This window comes from Arvicanthis niloticus, chromosome 15 (assembly GCF_011762505.2).
Source record: "Arvicanthis niloticus isolate mArvNil1 chromosome 15, mArvNil1.pat.X, whole genome shotgun sequence".
Taxonomy (NCBI): Eukaryota; Metazoa; Chordata; class Mammalia; order Rodentia; family Muridae; genus Arvicanthis; species Arvicanthis niloticus.
In genome coordinates, this window is record NC_047672.1 from 30,188,103 (window position 1) to 30,208,205 (window position 20,103).

General features: G+C 39.5%; 1 protein-coding gene across 1 annotated transcript in view; it reads left to right on the forward strand.

Annotated features, from left to right (window-relative positions):
- The window catches only part of Chchd3 (coiled-coil-helix-coiled-coil-helix domain containing 3), a 243,877-nt gene that overhangs the window by 73,033 nt on the left and 150,741 nt on the right, over window positions 1–20,103 (forward strand). The window contains exon 4 of the mRNA XM_034519731.2: window positions 9,902–10,019. Within this exon, the coding sequence (XP_034375622.1) occupies window positions 9,902–10,019 (118 nt within the window). The remainder of the gene's footprint in view (window positions 1–9,901; window positions 10,020–20,103) is intronic.

The window sequence follows — 20,103 nt, forward strand, 5'->3', positions numbered from 1 at the left end:
TGTGCGTGGCATGCACAGACAGACAGACGCACGTATGCTCACAACAAACACACGCTAGTTATGTATTATTTATACTGAATGCAGTTAAGACACAGTAATTTGTTCCAGTCTTAATAAAGGTTAAAAATTAATGGATAGCAAAGCTACTAAACAAGGAAATAGGAGAAAAGGTAAAATCAAAGGTTCTTAGAGTGAAACAAAAGAAGCAGCCCAGTGACCTCTGGAGCACGCAGTTTATAAACAGCAATCATTAGCCTTTTTGTGTCCGTCACATTAACTCAGCCTGTGAATCACAAGGTTAGGAATCCAAAGAGTAATTGATTGAAAAAGGAGGGAAAGGGGTTTGTGCAGCTGTTCTTCCCCTACACATGCCTGCTCTAAGCTGGCTGGAGGAGTGTGTGATGCTTTGATCTTGAGCATCTCCCACAGAGAAGGATGGGCTTGGACTACTCCGTGAGTTTGTGGTCCACCCATTCCACCTGCCTGCTCTGTATCAGAGAGGCTACTGCCGCTGGAGGGTGAGAGGTTACGCTTTAGTTCAAGCTGGAGGTCTTTCAAATAGAAATGAAGGGAGAGTTGACTGTGCTCCCAAGATTTAGTGGTGGCATGCTTTCACATTGTACTTGCCCTGACAAAAATGTATGTTTTGTGAAAAAAGTAGAGGAAGTACAAGCAATGAAAAAGGCAGAATGTGTATTTCATACACACAGTGTAGTTAGCGTCTCCACAAGCTTAGTGTGCTCTTTTTCAGAAGCCACCAGGTTGTTCAGGATGCTGCCATTTTATTGTCATCTGCCCACTGTTCACACTGCTGTCTGTGCTGCAGCCATACTGGGGGGCTTGATGTTTGTCCAGTGAGTGCTGTGGTTGGAAAGTGATATCCCCAGAGATATTTGCCCTGGTTCCCTTTCTCCAGCATCAGCACACATCCAGTGAGGAAGCTGCAGCAAGCAAGGTGCACGGGGAGGGCATCCATGTAGTAAGCAAGCTGCTTAATAGAGCTGCTTAATAGGAACAGGTTGTATGTTTCTTCTCACATCTTTCACACCCAGGACTTTAGAAGTCTCGATTCTGGGCAGTTTAATGCTGTCTTTATCTGTTCTGCAATTATCCATCTGTATTTTTGACTATTATGACAATCAGTGTACACTTTAAGGTAAAATCATGATCATGGCTTAAGATGCCTGTAAGTAAATATTCAAGCTAGAAAAAGAAGTGCCTCTGGGTCACTCGTACAGCAGTTCCCATGTGACCCTTTAATACAGCTCCTCATGTTGTGGTGACCTCCAACCATAAAATTATTTTGTTGCTACTTCAACAATAATTTTCTACTGTTATAATTGTAATGTAAATATCCGAAATGCAGGATATCTGATATGTGATACCAAAGGGGTCACAATCCACACATTGAGAACCACTGCTCCAGTAGAAGACAAAAAGGACTTTGGGTTGTGATGGACCTTTGTTTTGTATAGGAGCTTAGCTGTGAATGGTGAGGAAAGATTGGATGCAGGGGCTGGGTCCTGTGTTTGGTGACAGTGCCTTGTGCCTTAAGAGCTGACTACTTTGTAAATATAAATGCAAATACTGTGCTTCTCAGCACAGTAGATATTTGAATTTAAGGAACTCCCAGAGCAGGTGGCTCTTTCTTCCCAGATGAAAATGGAAATAGGAAGTTCAGGTCACATACTACATCCTGTGTCACGGGAGGCAGTCATCTGGAAGGGAGGCATGGGAAGTGCCTGGAGGGTGACCAGAGAACTTCAGTTACAGGTGTCAGGGGCTAGTCTGGGGCACAGTTTCCTGGTTTGTTTTTGTTGTTTTGTTTTTGTTGTTGTTGTTGTTTGTTTTTACGTCATTTTGAAGCTATGCTGGCAAACATTCAACTTTGACAATACTTTTTGCAAGTTAAAATAAAATCACTTAAAAAAAGAATATTCTTGTGAAAAGTAAGGTGTACTAATCAGCCTTCCATTGTCCTCCAAGAGCCTAACTAAGGGCTAGTAAGACCCATGATTGGTTAGCCTTGTTGCTTTGGGGAGACAGACAGCATGGCATGATGGGATTGTGAGCAATAAGAGCTATTCACTCACTAATCATGAAGCAGGAAGGCGAAGAGAGGGAAGAAGTGGCATGTCCTACTCCCCATTCGAGGGCACGCTCCACAGTGATCTCAAGGACTGGGAACAGACTGGGGAGACTTAAGCTTTTACTTTAAGGGCCTTTGAAAGACATGTAAGATCCAACTTTAACAGAAAGAAACTTGGATTATTCAAGTCAGAGTACTGTTTGGAATAATACACCGAGACAGATAGAGGATAGATAGGTGTCTTCTTGGTTCCTCTAGAACCAGGTCTCAGTGCTGGTAGATTTATCAGTTGGTTTTTAAGACTGTCTCTATCTCTGACTCTGTTTCTCTCTGCCGCTCTGTCTTTTCCTCTCTCACTCACTCACTCACTCACTCACTCACTCACTCTCACTGTAACTTTTGGTTTGATACAATTTATTTTTTCATTGGAAACATGACAGTCTGCTCAGGGTTGTTAAGAAAACCGGAAGGCTCACACCTACAAGTGTGATCTGTACTCCACACAAGCTAAGCATGGTAAAATGCCACTTCTGTCTGTCACACATACAGATACCGTGTTTGAACTTAGCAGAACAATATTAATGTGCATTCACCTACATGTATGTGTTTTATGATATTAATCCATACACATTTCCTTCCAGGATTTGAAATGGTTTGAGTTGAATGCTAAGCTTGCTGTATAATTTTTTATTTGTAAAATCTTATAAATGAAAAATTGTATGCTTGTTCTGTCATTATTTTTAATATTCTAATAATTAGTTCATTGAACTACCTAGCTCAGCTTTTCTGTCTAAAAGTGGATGGTATACAGAATTTTCAGTGCTAGTTCAGCATGTTCTAACAAAATATGATACATTAAAATGAAATTTATCTTTACTCTTAAAAGTGACCTGTGGGGTTGCCGGCATGCATTTCTCTCTGTGTTTCAGTCTTTTGGAGTCAGCCACATTGCAGTGTTTTGTAGATCTTGTCTGTGTGTAATGGTCGGAGTTCAATTTTAGATAAGTCATTCAGTCATTTTATCTCTAACAATTGCATTTTTCCACTTATTTTCACCATTATCTCAGGTTCTTATCTACTTTCTCCAGAAGTAGAATGGCTTTATATATTAAATTATAAAGTAATTTGCTAAGCTGGAGTTGTATAGAATTACTTAGTGTCAACCTGTATACAATGAAGTTTAACTATTTGGGAATGACCAAATGAGCAAGATTCAGCAGTATCAAGAGTCAGATCACATTGGGCAACCAGTGACATATATTTGATGTTGGGAAAAATACATTAAAGAGTGTGTTTTAAAGTAACTTTGAACAGTAAAGGACCCATCTCCTGTTCTTATTTGACCATGGAGGAGGTGCTACAATACAAACTCATTTCAGTTGGGAGCGTATGTGCACCTCCTGTCCCTCTAACCTAGGATCTCAGTTTGGTAGGCAAACACTCTTCATTCAGCTGAGGTCTGTTCCAACCTTGTCTACTTCTCGTTTTGAGCAATGTCTCTCTAAATTGAAAGCCTGGCTTTGAACTTTTGTTCTGTGACCCAGGCCAGGTCTTGAGCTTTACTCTTAGGCCTCTACACCTCAGTGGCTGGGATTACAGTCCATACCCAGGCTCCTGGAGGGAGATAGCTTTTCAGGGTGTTTAAGAAACATGGCTTTGTAAATTGGGCCATTGTGTTTCTTTCCTCTGGTATATTCCTTGAGTTTTTCTTTTGTTCAGAGTAGAGGGAGTAATGCCTCGCTCATGGAGTGTGATGGAATTTGATATATAAAAAAATGCCTAGCTAAAGTTATTTTTAAAATTTCCTTCCTACTTCCTTAAAACCTTTAACTTCTTCAGAAGGCAATAAAGCTGGGTTATTTTTATCCCAGTACCATGTTATAGAGAACTAGATTTTATACCAGATGTGTGAATTGAATGTAATGGCTAATTTTTTTGGTCTTAAATCGGACATTCAATAATATTCATTATAAGAGATTTGGCTGGTGTTTAGAAACTCATTTTGCTGGTATATCTTAAGTCTCTCACCTGTTTGAGAATATGCAAAGAAAAGAGCTGGGTTGCTGGGGCTTGAGGTGTAGGGCAGCACCAACTGGTATTTGTTTCATTAAGCTCAGGCAAGCTATCCAATTACTTAATGCAAATAGGAAAAGTTTACACTAAACTCCGACTTCTTTGCTGAAAACTCTAGAGAATTCAAATGAGGAGAGATATGTATTTAAAAGAAGGAAATTTAAATGAAACTTAAATCAGGGGCTTAATGTAGAATAATATTGGACCAGGAGATCTGAAGTAATAAGTGAGAAATGCCAGTAAATATAAGGGGGCTGTGTTTGCTCAGATGCTTGTTCTGTTTAGTTTTGTTTTGAGATAATTCTTAAATCATCAGAGACCCAAGTTATGAAGAAAGCCTCATTTTATCCCACAAACAGGCGAGTAACGTGCTGCCTTGCCTTGCCAACGTGGACTTGACTCTTCTGAGAGTTTGTGGCACAATATTGCTTCTGACCTTATGGTTCCCCCTGTGGCCTTGGTGTTCTCCGATGTTCAGTTGTGTTGTCTCCCTGGGGAGGGGGTGGACACAGAAAAGAGGCCGTGGAACAACCACCTTTCTAGTGGTCACTCTGTGTGTGTGTGTGTGTGTATGTGTGTGTTTCGGGGTGGTGTGGAGGTGATAGAAGACAAGGGGACTAGAGAAGAAGCTCCACAGAGTAGTGGGGGCTTCTGAACATGTTAGTAGCTTTTTTTTGTAAAGTGGTTGTACTTTGTGACATGGTTTAAATGAGTGAATGAAAAAGGACATTTATCTGAGGGAAGAAAGGGTGTCAACGAAAGTTTTTGGTGGAAAATTTGAGAGGGCTCACAGACCCAATATGATGCCATCACTTTTAAAGGTATACCATCTATCTGAAATTCCACCTTTTAAAATAATTTGAAAACAAACAAGTCTTTGCAGAGGTGATTTTAAACTTGTGTGACATTCTGAAGGCTGTCACTGAACTGCAACTGAAGGAAATTCTTTCTGAGTGTTTGTCAACTCCTCGATGTTTTCTGTGCCTCAGCTGCCTCCATTCATGTGGTGCTATAGCAACCTCATTTTAAAAATATTTTAAACAAAAAATATCATTTATTAAGTTTCATAAAGGCAGAGACTGTGGTTCCCACTTCACTCTCATTTTTTGGAGCACTCTCTCTCACACAGTGACTATTGAATGAATTGGTGAATATAACATTTACTTTTTACCTTATGTTACATACTAGAACTCTCAGAATCCTAGAAGAAATTATCCACTAAATGAAAATTGTAATTTCATAACATTTAGAGCAAATACTTTTCTTTCATTTATCCCCTTTAAGATAAATGGAGAATAATATATTAAGACATGGTGTTTGCAAGCATTTGCCTATATGGGATCCCCTTTGACTTTAAAGCTGAGAAAATTGTTCTTTGTTAGATGACACTACCCAAGTGTTCATAGACCATGAGGGTGTGCTCTGGGTCTACTGCCAGCTGCCCTACGTGTACAAAGACAGCTTCCCTAGCACTCGTTCACAGCACAGGCATCCTCTATGCAGTTCTCATTGTAAAGAGAAGCAAACGTTAGGCATTTATTAGGAAAGAGAAGTGATTTTTCTTGTAGTTAGTTTGTACCAGTCTGTCTTGAATCGCTAAGAGTCAGAGTTAGACGTCGATGTTCCCAGATGTTCTCCCATAGGCCATTTGGTGTAGTCTGGATATGCCATGTGTGTGCTGAGTGCAGTGTGTTGGTGGGACCTTTTAGGGTACAGCTTGTTTTCTCAGCTGTTTCTTTTATCTCCAAGTCTTTTGTTTTCTGTAGCTTTTGATTCATTTTTGTCTGTGGTGGGATGTGCCAGCCATTCATTCATTACAGATACATTTAACAACTGTTTGAGCATCTCCTGTGGATTAGGCAGGTGTAAGTACTGAGGATATAACAGACACAGAAATAGATAGACCAAGCCCTTCCCATTTTTGAGCTTACAGGAAAGTTAGGATGAAGCCTGTGAAGCAGGATTCCCCAGACGCAAACCCTTTGATGTGCTCTCTATCCTGCCTGCATGTTGTGCTGGGGCCATAGAGGTGCAGAACTTGTGGGAGTGGCCAATCAGTGAATGACTAGTCTAAGTAGAGATACAGGCCATGAAAGGGAAGCCAATGCCCAACACTATCTTTATGACCAGAGAAAGGAGGCTGCATAGCTCAGAGACCTAAGTTAGGAAAAAGAAATCAATAACGTGATTCCTAGTGATATTCTGCTCTAATCACATCAGTGCTTGGCCCAATCCTCACCAGAGAGGCTTCCTCTGGCAGCTGATGGGAGTAGACTCAGAGACCCACAGTAAAACATTAGGTGGAGAGGCCAAATTGGAGCTCTCTATCAGGTCTCTCCTCTTGGAGCTTGGGGAACCCCAAGGAAGAAGGGGAGGAAGAATTGTAGAAGCCAGAGGGGTTGAAGACCCTAGCAGAACACAGCCCACAGAATCAACTAAGCAGGGCTCATAGGGGCTCACAGAGACTTGAGTGGCAATCACAGAGCCTGCATGGGTCTATGATAAATTATCTGCAAATATGCTATGATTGTTAGCTTGGTCTTTATGTGGGACTCCTAACAATGGGAGCCAGGGTGTCCCTGACTCTTTAGCCTTCTCTTGAGAACTCTTTCCATCACTGGGCTTCCTTCTCCAGCCCTGATATGAGGGTTTGTACTTGGTCTTACTGTAACTTGTGTTATCCTTGGCTGATATCCCTAGGAAGTCTACTCTTTTCTTGATGGAAACAGAAGTGGATCTGGGGGTTTGGGGAGAGAGGGAATAACTAGGAGAAGTGTAGGGAGGGGAACTGTGGTCAGGATGTATTGTATGAGTGAATAATAACACCAACAGCAAACACAAAGAAAAAAGAAAGAGCAGGACACTATAGTTAGCAGATGCATAAGATTTTGATTCTAGGAAGAGAATCTAAAGAATCAAGCAAAATTTTCTTTTTGCAAAAAGGAAGGAAGGAAGGAAGGAAGGAAGGAAGGAAGGAAGGAAGGAAGGAAAGAAGGAAGGAAGGAAAGAAGGAAAGAAGGAAAGAAGGAAAAGGAAGGTAGGTAGGTAGGGTTATGACACACCAGAGACCAAATCTGCCGCGTGCACATAGGTTTTCTTCATATCAGAACATTCTGCTTCCATGGGTTCCCCACCCCAAATTACTATTACCACTTTGAGTTACTGACATTGTCCCAATGTGCTAAATGCTTTGTTTATGTTCAAGGTAGATATTAACACCAGTCCACATTGCAGAGCTCAGGGCAGTGAGCTGTGGTTGTACCGTACAGTAGGTGCAGTGCCTTGGCTTGGACCCCAAGACCTCACCCAGTGCTTGTTTGTCTCCATACACAGTAAGGTGACAGGCCTTGTTTTCTTAATCATATGCTAATTTGTTTGTTTTTTTGCTTTCATTTCCAGTAGTTTTTGATCCTCTGGGTTAAACAGTTGTATATTAATAATTAAACTTGTTCTTTATATGTGTAAATCCAACTAGAAAAAATACTCTTTATTAAAATTGGCCAACCAAACAGAATGATAAAGTATAGTTGTGTAGATTCATAATCTATGTTCATGAATAATGTCATTTTTGAATGTAAAGCACATGGATGTACGTGTGCACATGTGAAATGCCTAGCCTACTTCTTGACATGTAGCAGGTGATCTCTAAGTGATAATAAATAATGCTGTTTTTTTTATTTTAGTTGTCACCTAACATGTTAAACAGGCAACTTTTAAAAATGTATAGCAATTAAAGTAGTTCCCATTAAAGTAGTTCAAATGCATAGTTTTGTAATCCGGCTCAACAACCTTAGCAGTTATCCGTGTCCCCATGTGGACCACTCCATTTTGGTGTTACTTGCCTTTGATATATTTCCAGGATGTATTTGTGTATCGAGCTGTGGCTTTCCAGCTGCAGAATGCATCAGAATCACCTGATGCAGGGACAGCACTAAAAGGCATTTTGCTAGACATGATCCTCATGGTTTCTGATGTCTAGATGTAAGGCGCTGCCCGGGCATTTGCATTCCAGAAACTCCTTAGATGCTCGGGCTGCCGTGTGGACCTCACTCTGAGTGCCTCATCTGGGGAGGCAATAGGGTCTGAAATTATTATCCTCTGCGCAAAAGAGTCAGTGGCTGATGCCATGCTGTTGGGTTTATTAAATATTTTAGAGATTTTTGAATAAGCTTATATTTATTTCTGTTGTTGTTGTTTTTTTTTTTTTTTTTCTTCTTCAAGAAACAGCTTATATGTGTTTACCATCTAGGAAAAAGGCATAATTCTGGAATATATTTTACAAGATAATTTTATGCTATAATTTATTTCTAAGAATGCCAGGGTATTAGGATGGTGTGATGGTTTAAAATAGCAACAAGAATGACATGTTCTCTACTTCTTTTCAAGGGTCCCTTTGATAGACTGGCACCAAGTAAAATTTAGCACTCATCATTCACACTCAGAAAATTTCACTCAGAATGATACCAACATAACAATTTCACCTCCTTTTAAAGCATAGCTTACATCTTTGGAGTGTAGAAGTGTTATTCTTTCAAAAGAGAAAAGGCAATCAGAAAATCTTTGTCCGCAAGATTAGACTGAAATGATCTTTCATTCAGTGCTTCTGAGTGCCTTTCTGTGCAAGGCATTACGGCAAAATCCAGTGCCAAAGTCATTTATCATTATCATATACAATGAGGTTGTTTTAGTAGATTGTAACTTAATATGGATCTAATTGTGTGACAAGGCTATGGATCACCTTAATGCAATTGTAGGCTTCATTAATAGAATTAGTAGTGGGCAGATCTTGGCTGGAATGTAAGGTGTCCATTGGAGGTAGGGTAGGTGGGAGCAGTCACACCAGCAGCCTGGAGCCTGCTATTAAAGGCTTGTTTTGCATATGGCGATTGTTGTAAGATGGAGTGATACACTGGGTGGAGAGGCTTCTTCTTTGTGTTACTGGTTCACCCCTGCTTGAATGTAGGATTAAGAAATGTGGAATCTCAGTGCCATGTCCACTACTGTGTCATCTATGCCTGACTCACGTCAGTAAATAACTGACTCACTTTTGAGAGAAAGATGATGCTAAGCCTTCAATGGTTTCTCACAGAAGTGGCTTGATGACTTTTGTGCATGTGTGCATGTGTGTGGAGAGGCCAGGAATCTAGCTCAGCAGTGACTCTCAGGAGGGCTTTTTACCTTGGTTCTTGAGAATGCGCCTGGGACCTAGGACTTGCTAGTGGTTAGGCCAATCAGCCAGCCAGAATGCCAGAGATCTTCCTGTTTCTCAAGTACTGGACTACAAACACATACTACCACTTTGTCTTTTTGTGTGGGTGCTGGAGACATACTCAGGTCCTTATGCTTGCGAGGCAAGCTCTTTATTTCCTGATATCCCCCAGTGATGGGATTTTTAGGTGAGAAGTTTTCACTTTTACTTGAGAACTTTGTTAAACTTGGACACTGTCAGCTGAATCAATACCTTCTCCTCTTAGAATTCTGATGCTGTAAATGTGTAGGTGAAGGCTGAAGGAGATTAAAGTGGTATAAAGTTTTGAAAGATTATAGGCCAACATGATTTCAGATTTGGAATTTATGGCTATATGTTTCTGCCTTTTTATTAAGTTTTTTAAAAAATTTAACATAAAGTGATGTCAACCAACAAAGTCTTTCTCTCTCTAGGTTATTAAATAATCTAAAATAATTTCAGTCATTAAAATAATTAAAAAGGAATTATTGTTACCTTTTTTATCTTTTCAGCCTTAAACAAGCAAGGGACCTAGAAAGAGAGAGGGCTGCGGCCAATGAGCAGCTGACCCGAGCTATCCTCCGGGAAAGAATATCCAGTGAGGAGGAGCGCACGAAGGCGAAGCATCTGGTGAGTCTCAGCCTGGTTACTAAAGATACCTTGTCGTCCTGGGCATCCCTGAGGCTGGGAAGCTAAGCTCTCCATTCCAGCTTTTAGTGTTGAGAAAGTAATGTTCCCTTGGCCAGATTTTAGTGTGAATCATCAGGCCTGGCTTTTTCTTGTTAGCTCTAGGATTTGAACTCAGCTCTTCCATGCTTGTGCATGCAGTCAAGGCAAGCACTTGACTGACAGTGTTTTTTCCCAACAAATGACTTTTTGCAGTTTTACAAAAATTTACACATTTAAAAAATTATTTAAACTGTATGGCAAAATTTTAGTAACAATATGTATGTTTTTATGAGCCCTGGAACAATGGCAAATACTGGTTTGTTTTGAGGTCTCTGGAACTGAAGTGTTATAGCTTATAGGAAAGTACACTTCTGAGTTTTATGTATTTGTATTAATTGGAAAGTTTTTGTTCAGTCAAACTGATATGAGAATGTGTATCTTTTCTCAGATATTTGAGGACACAGGTGTTTTATATGAATAAAATGAAAAATCTTTCTAGTGAGAAGATTTTATGCTAATCATGGCATTCGTGTTTCAGATATGCTGTATTCATGAGGGATTAGAGTTAAGTTTCCCATGCTTTCAGTGTTTCTGTTTTGATTGCCATCTTTCACATAGGTCAAATTTATCACTAGTGATGTTACATCAACATAGATCAAGAAGTCTTGGGATCTAGACTTATATTTTTATGTTTGTCTACCTGTATGTATATATATTTTGTTGCTGAAATTGAACTCTTGGTGCCGCTGAGCCACACCCCAAGCCTATTTTTAGACTTTGGAGCATTTTGGATCTCACACTTATTTTCAGATATGCTCACCCTATATCGTGAAGTCAACCTACTATTGTCTCTACGTTTTCCCTGCTATCGATATTTAGCATTGGATTTATGACTTGTTGGATACAAGCTCTAGGCTTTCCGCTCAGTTGTTTCAGCAGCTGGTATTGTTGAAGCTCTTTGAAGAGCATAGTCATGGTGGTCTTGTTGCTAAAATCTTGAATTAGGTTCCAGTCAGAAGGTTCCTATTTGGAAGACTTGTTTTAGCTGGGGAAACTTAAGCCTGGACTAGAAAGGCTACCATTTCCTCTCTGTCCTGCACGACTGGTTCCAAAATTTTAATCAGATTTTATCCAGAGGATTGGGAGAGGGCACTCACTGGTGACTGTGCCCATCTGAAATGTTCACACTGGTGGTAAATCCTTCCTGGGAGCAGTGAAGAAGGAAGATTAGTGACAGGGTAGCGCCGAGCCACACACGAGGTCAGTGCAGGTGGACAGTCTTTAAATTAAGATACTGTATTCCTAATCTCATATTTGCTGTGTCATAGATTTCCTTTTGAAATTAGAGAATACTAGGCTGATTTTTTTACTTTATAATTATATTTGATTTCTTTCTAAAAATGCCAGTTAAAAATAGTGATTCAGTCTTTTTTCTGGCTTATTAAATTATGCTGGTTTAATGTTAGTCATTTCTTATTCACTCCTGAGATGTTCAGTATTTTCTTTTTTTAAAAAAGATCTGAACTTTAAGGCAAGCCTTAATTTACTTGTATAAGAGCACTTACTTAAGTATCTTGGATCATCTGCCCCTAAATGTGAGGCAGCTTTCTTCACCCTTAGAACAGAAGTTTTCATATCCTGTTTCCTGTATGGAGATTAGTAGTGCTGAGGATGTGTGTGTGTGTGTGTGTGTGTGTGTGTGTGTGTGTGTGAGAGAGAGAGAGAGAGAGAGAGAGAGAGAGAGAGAGAGAGAGAGAGAAGAGACCTGTTCTCAGGAAGTCATCATGGCCGAGGCAGTGTCCTGCTTCCATTTACTGCTTTCTCCTTGAGGCTTCTGTGTGTGTGTGTGTGTGTGTGTGTGTGTCTGTGTGTGTGTGTGTGTGTCTGTGTGTGTCTGTGTGTGTCTGTGTGTGTGTCTGTGTGTCTGTGTGTCTGTGTGTGTGTAGTGTTTGCAGTCATGGTGTAAGACCCCGAGTCTGACTGTGATGTCTTCTTACACACTCTTCACTGTGCTTCACTCATTTTGTTCTCTTATCATAACCTCTGTCTTTCCTCTCTTGCATGCTGGTTGGCTTCTTCACATCAGACAGTACAGTATCCTGTCTGCTTTCACCGTGTGTGTGTATCTAGTAATTTCTGCATATGAGAAAGAACATGTATTTTGGGGAGACAGATATCAGTCTTTAAAGTTTATGTAGCTTACCAGTTCATACTACTTACAGTGCTGTGAGAAGTCCTACTTTTGAGGTGGTCGGGCTCTTGCCTTCTTTTTAAGTCATTGCTGTATCTGCATCCATTAAATAGCTGCTTATGTGCCTGTTTATGCCAGGGCTCAACAGACAGTAAGAAGCTGGTATTGTTGACTAAATAACTGAATGTACTAAAATCCCAGGAATAAGAGGGAAAGAAGTAGATTTTTTGGGGAACGAGAGCCTGTTCAGGAATTGTCCTGAAGGTTGAGGATTCCGAACTGTGTAGTGTCTTATGTTGTAGACATTAGCATACATTCATTGGCATGGGTGATAGATACACACGTGTTGATAGGGGGAAACACAGAGCAAGAGGTGTGGTGGGATGAGGCAGCAGTAGTCAGAGCTTAGGTTGTGGAGGACACACATGCCTCTTAGGAACCCCGGACTCAATACATAGGAAGGTTTGAAGCACGGCAATGAAGTGAGTAGAGACTCACTGAGGTTTGAAGGTGAAAGACTCAAGACTGACGTTAGGGCTGTGCGTCTGTGGCAGTGAGCAAGATGCTAGATGGTGTATACTGTTCAGTATAACCTCACTCAAGAGTTAGGGAAGGTGCCTGCATTAGCTATTAGCTGTCGGATTTTTGAGAGTACTTTGGTCTTTTTCTACATTTGTCTCCATTGCCCATTTATTCAAGTTGTCCTGTGTATAAGGCTCTGTTAATTGTAGATGTGAAGGCAAATTAGGTCTGGGTTATTATTCTTCTTTGTAGGGAAGGTCAAAGGTCATGCTCATCTTTTGATTTCTTTTCTTTTAACCTTATAATTTCTGAATGTTTAAAAACCTCACACTGTTTAGAAAAATAATATAAAAAGTGTAGTGGGTGAATGCACAAATTTTGTTTCTGCAAATTTATGTGACTTCCACCAAAATGTCACTTTTCACCCCCCAGTTTCCTTTTTGTCTGAAATGCACCAGTGGAGCAATCAAGAAGAATTGATTAATTTTGTGCTGTGTGCTTTTCTAACTGTGTTTTCTTTGTGCTTCAAACTGTGACAGTTGAAATTTTATGGTTAAAAAAAAAAAGGTTTTTGAATTTGGGGCATGGAGAAAAGTGACTAAATTAGAGGAAGTTGATAGGAATCCCCTTTTGTCCAGATGTGAGTCAGGGTCTGCCCCAGGTGTGGAATGCAGCTCAAGCTGTGGTCCTGAAACCACCACGATCTTGCTGTAAAGTTCTATCTCATAATAGCAATCACTTGATTAGCCAGGTAATGAAGTTTCAATAGAACACTGGTTAGCCTGGGTTCTCTTGTTGAGCACTTAAAGATAAGAAATTCCTCCCTAGTTTTTTTGGTGTAATCTACGTGTTGGATTATCTCCTGGCTGTTCTCTCATGGTCACCCTCCCACCCTCATTATTTAGATAAGCGCAGTGTGTTAGTTTGCCAGAAGTGAAGTTAATGATTTTGAGCTGCTGAGGCCTGTTTAAATACACAGTTCCTGTCTTGTGTTTGATGGGTTTGAGGCTGAAATTACAGATATTTTCCCCAGGGTTATTGGTAAGAATAGGATCTGGAATCCACCTACAAGTTCCCATCTTCCTAGACCTTGCTCAGTTAATAGCTGGCAGTGAACTTCAAAGGGCAGCCTCCTTGAAGAAGGTGAGCGCAGAGGCATGCTGTGTCCTTTTGCCTCCTGTGCATTTGGCTTTAGCAGGCCAGCATAGTTTCCAAGACAAAGTGTTCACATTCCGTTGTCTCCTTTTATGTTCTTTGTTAGCACATGTGGCCCAGCTTCCAGTGTGTTAGTTAGGGTAGCATTGTAATTGTCAGCCTGAATGCACACAACCATAAGAGATTGTGGATCAAATGTTTTCTGGAGTGGCAGGCAGCTCCAGATCTCTTTGCTATTACTGTGCAAGATGAGAAGATGTGTTTCAGCCTGCCAGCATACCCTTTATGTGAAAGAAGCGCCCTAAAGTGGGCAAGACCACAGTTACAGATACATTGCATGCTTAAACCTTATTCAGATGAATGTATCTCTGAATATACACGTTGTTGAATCCCCTGCTTCTCCAGGTAGGCAGAAAAATACCTATGCTTTTATTACCAAATATCCTTGTGGAAATATTATATTGTGTTGATTGTATATTGTCGGTTTAAAGGTGGAGCATGGTAAAAACGTCCCTGTAGCAGAGGAGATGACATCCCTCAGGGAACTGTCCACTGAACTGTATGTAGAGGTGACTTGTTCACTCAGGCCACCATGATCTTGTTGACAAACTGATTAGAGAAGGCAGCGAGGGTGCGCACAATGGGACTAAGGTTGCTAGGGCCACTTCTTAGAATACTGTCATATTTTCATTTTAAATGCCCCTTTGAAAATTCATCAGGTAGCTTGAAAACATTGGCCGAGGGCATCTCAGGGCGAGTGGTATCTTAAATGTTAGCCCTACCACAAATAGCTTATTGGCATTCTATCACTCAGGTTGTTATGGTTGTCCAGGTGAGATATGGAGAGCACTGAGTAAAAATCCATAGGTAACTGTGGGGCAAAGGGCTGCTTATATTTCCATCTCTCGATAATGACTTGGCATTTATTGTTAATATATTTGCTTCATAGCCCAGTTGGAAATGAACTGTCATTAGTGCCTTAGAATTTTATTGAACTGACACTATAATCTTATTTCCTCTTCATGAGGCCAAGAGGTATTGCCCTCAGTGTTTGCCTTAGCCAGTAACAAATCAGAAGTTTAACATAAGCATAATCAAGTCTGTCAAATTCCTACAGATCCCAAGTAAGGGTTTTGCACAGTGGGTTGAGCACCTCTGTGTGTAGCAGCAAGCTCTCCAGCATTCTTTCCCAGCGAGTCCTACAAGTGTCTGAGCGTTGCTTTCACCTCACGTGAGAGGATCCATACTGCTGGCTGTGATAGTCCATGTCCAGGGAGAGCCACTTGTGTAAGGGATGCTTACAGACATTTCCTGCTCTGTCTGTCTTTTCTGCATCCTAAGTGGAACTGAATTAGGTTTTCTTTGTTCTTGATGATCTGAGCTATGCCCTGCTGATGTGTGTAGGAATGGTTATTTTGTGGTTATGGAGAGAACACTGTTGCAGTATTTCTTTGTAAGCCTAAAGACAAGCTCTGCTTTCCTCCATAGTCACTCTTCTCTTTCCTTTGCTAACTATAATTTAAGGATGACTTCTCCTGAAAATACTGAGGGGTGGAATTACCAAATGAAGTAAGGCCTTCGTTCTCTGGAGAGCAGGAATCTGTTTACAGACCTGCAGTATTTATTACATACCTCATTTAGCCCATTTATCATTTTAATAGAAAAATGAGTCATTTTAGATGGTTCTGAAATAATTCGAGGTAAGCTACATAGCCCAAGGCAGAATATGATTTACAGAGACAGAACCATGCTATTTTCAAAAACAATAATGGAATGGCCAGCACTGATAACTTATGATTACTTATGCTAGACTTATGAGATGTCTTCATTGTCACAAATATTTGTTGATTAAACATTTAGAGCTTTCTAGCAAGTTTCACCCCATTCTTTTATGACAGGTGGTTCTGCCAAGTCCCATACTCTGCACAACAAAGATCCTTTGTTTGTTCCACATACCAACTTCAAGATTAACTTGCCATTAGTATTTGCTATTGTCCTGATGACAAAGATCACGGTTCATGTTATGGGCTTGTTTATTAGAGAAGGTTATAAGACTTAGACACTTTGTGCTTAGAAATTAAACATCTTCTGTTTAGAAATTAAACATCTTCTGTTTCTTCATCCCACCATGTGCACCTAGTTTTAAGTTCCATTGGATTTAAGCTTTAAATACCTTTCCTTTGGATGCAAACTTGATTCACTGGGGCATAGGTAGCTGATTTTCTGTAATCCTACCTGTAAATCTAGTTAGTACTGCAATGTACACAAGTTTTATTCATGGCTAAAATCATAGCCAAAACAATCTGAGTTTGTTTTTGTAACTTATCATTTAACAGAAACTTTGAAATCCATTTTCTCACTTGGTATATTCTGTGGGAGATTATGCATCACACATGTTGATGATCAAGTAAATATTCAAAGAAATGGCGAACCAAAAAAGTTGCACGAAAGCAGACTCTGGGTTACAACTCAGATCTTCGGAGCCTCCGGGCTTTTGTTTTGGGTTCAGGTTCAATAATTGATTAATTTTAGTTAATTATTATTTTAACTTCTGGTGGAATTGATTCTTTATATTAGAAAGGAATAGAATAATCGAGGAACAGGTAAATACTTGGTCAAAGCAGGAATTACTGCAGGCATAAATAAAATGTGTAAATAAAAGCAGGGTGTTGATGTACATGCAGAGGAAGTACTAAGATACAGCACTGTGGCTACTTGCACTAGAGGGTAGATGGCTTTAACTTGTGTCTCATCCTGGAGGACTGTATTCATAACCACTGTACTAACTGGGATTTAGGATAACCGATCCTAAACATCGAGGCATTGAGCTATACACAATAGAAATATAAAGTCTGATTAAGCCATTTTAAATGGAAAAACTTTACATTTACAACTTCCAGTTTCAAATTTTAGTATTGAAAATAGTTACCTTATGTGAATCTTTATAGGAAATCTTCCCCCCCCCCCCCCCCCCCCCACCCCCACAACCCGGTTTCTCTGTGTAGCCCTGGCTGTCCTGGAACTTACTCTGTAGACCAGGCTGGCCTCGAACTTAGAAATCCATCCTCTGCCTCCCTAGTGCTGGGATTAAAGGCATTCGCCATCACTGCCCGGCTTATAGGAAATCTTTAAGTGCTCTGTTTATTCTTATCATCATTTAAGAATTTCATTGACTATAAATCTCTTGGTGTGGCGTGTCATGCTTCAGGAGAGGTTGATACATATGCAAGGGAGGTCCCAAGGGAGGGTTTTTTCAGTTCCCATTTCTCCAACTTCAGAATAAATGTATAAAGAGACAAAATGTAGCTATTGTTGTTGTCTATGCTGTAAAATCTTTGTAGGAGAAGAAAGAGATGAGTCCTTTTTTTTGTGTGTGTGACAGTATGATGATTTAGGAGAATAAAGTACTGTTACTGTAGTAGATTATTTTTAAAAGTAATTGTATGTGTTAGCATACATTACTCATAGAATGGATTCTATTAATTTTCTGTTTTTTTTTAAAATATAATTTTATGAGTTATTTTAGAAGAAATACCAGAGCTTTGTCTTACAAACTGAAGCTCCAAAAAGCTTGAAAAATGTTCTCCTTTACTGTTTTAGAAATGAGTTAACTTGAAAGAAGATGAAACAAAGTAAGAATGTCATTACAGAACCATTAATGTATTTTCTAATTGTCCTTTCTCATCCCAAGAAGAGTCTTAGTTCAGAAATTAAAAGCTAAGGATAAACATTGCTAGATAAGGTGTGCATGGCTGTATGTAATATGTAATATGTATTTCTTAATGTGGTAAAAGTAAATGCATTGTAAGAAATAAGCAGGGGATCAGGAGATATCTGTGAACACGCTAGGATCTGAGTTCAATCCCCACAACCCATGTAAAAAGACAGGCCTAATTGTTGAACTCTAGGTCTCCAGGAGAGGTCTTGTCTCAGTCAACAAGGTGGATGACCCTTGAAGAATAACGCCTGAGGTTGACCTGGTTTCAACATGAGTACGCACATGTATGTGTGTGTACATGCCTGTGAACATGTGTGTGTGTGTGTGTGTGTACACTTGTGCATCTGACTAAACCATTTAGAGTTTTAAAAGCATTTGGCATTTTCAGTACATACATAAACGGACATGGAATGACATGCTTAAAATTAATTTTTAATTTCTTCTTGAGATAATTTCTTACACTAAAGCCATGACAATGGCACAACAAATTCAACTTAGACTCACCTGTGCTTAGTCCTTCCTCATTCTTTCTTTGTTCTTAATTATGAATATTAGACTCACACAAGTCTATTTATATGCTATATAATGGTTGTGACATCATATGTTGTACATAAACATGTACATGGAATCATTTTGTGTGAGTTTTAGAATTTTTGTTCTGTTTTTACAAATTTGGTAACCAAGTATGGTTGTTGAAATCTAAGAAATTGCATAACTTTTACCCTCAGTCCAGACTCTGGTTTTCTGAGTTCTCACCAGTGTTGCAGTTGCTCCTCCTCACAGAGAGTGGTATATAACTGTCTCACAGACCACAGCTACTCAGTATAGCCCCAGATCCCACTTTAAAGGTAATTTGCAAATAAGAGGACGATGATGATGATCCTTTGTCAGTTTCTGCTCCTGGGCTGCTGCCACCATTGACAGAGTTTAGAAGAAATGATGAGCAGAGAGGGAGATGTGAAGGTCTCATGTCAACAAGCAGGTTCATCCTTTACATTGAGTGCAAGCTGAGGCAAAATAAATGCTTTGGAAATTTCCCTTTTGTAAACCCAAAAATGCTATTGCAGGCATCCAAGTTATATCATTAAACACCATTAGAAAGTGAACTCCATTCTTACTTTTCTACAGAGGTTTTGAGTAGTAATTTCATCCGAAATAGCCTCCTCTCTGTCCCTCCCTTCCAGGTTCTGCTCCATGTAATTTTAGGCAAATTGCTTCCTTTCCTTTATGCCCTTTGTTTCCGTCTGCTTAAAATGAGGACAGAGTCTTTAATGTACTTCTTTCAAGTCTGTTACCTTGATGAATAAATACATAAATACAGAGGTTTTTTGAGAATGCAGAGTTCTACGTATTTATAAATTGGCTTTTCCTAAAGTAATTTCATTTCATGAATAGGCTACCAGTTTTAGGAGTCACGTCTATTTTAATTTTCTTTAGTTATTAAAAAAGCCCATTTCAAAATAAGAAAAATAGTTAAAGCTGAAATCTTTTATTTTCTTGCTTAAATTGGATTTTTGTCATTGAAAACTTACTCTGATTAGTTGAAATGCTTTAGGCACAGGTATAGATGCTCTTAGCCAGTGTGCAGACAGGGTCAGATGGAGAGTTTCCTTTCTTGGAAAGAAGAGGAAGGGGTCTTTGGCTAATGTTTGTTTGCTTTGAATGAGGTCTCAATACTTTGCTAGCAAAATAATAGGTATTTTAAGAAAAAAAATAATACTTTAAGGTGTGAACAGAAGTTGGTCTACTTACACCTTAAAGTGACTACCGCGTGCCCTAAGTTTGCAGCAGTATGGGGACCTAAATGCCAGCCACAATATGGGGAGCCTGAAAGGCATTATACCAAATGATGTAAGCCAGACACAGAAAGACAGTGACTGTGATTTTATAGGTTGGTTCCCAGCACTGAATTCAGAAGTAGCAGTGGTCATTGGCAGAGTTTGGAGTCAGGAAGATGAGGTGATACTGCTCACTTGAGTTATTCTATGAATTAGTTCTGTGTATCTACTCTATAACATAGACCATATGTGACTGTAATAACATACACATACTGAATCTATAAGGAGGTAACTGTAATGTGACAGGCCTACAAATGAGTGTGATTATAATAATCAGCTTACAATCCGTACATATGTCAGACCATTGTATTGTTCACCTGAAATATATGTGTAAATTTTATTTGTCAGTTATACCCAGATAAAGGTAGATGGAAAATAAAGACCATGGAAGAAAAAAGAAATTGTGACTTAAATTTCTGTTATGTGGTAGATCAACCCCTTTGCTACCTCTAAGCTCTACAGTTCATCTTTCAAAATTTTATTTTTTTCATATATTCAGCTCATTAACAACTATTTGTTAAGCTTTAATTGACCATTGTATTGTCTTATCCATTTCTGACATTTCTTTCCTTTTCCAGCTCTCCCTTGCCCATTTTAAATTTGCAACATATGGACAGTGGC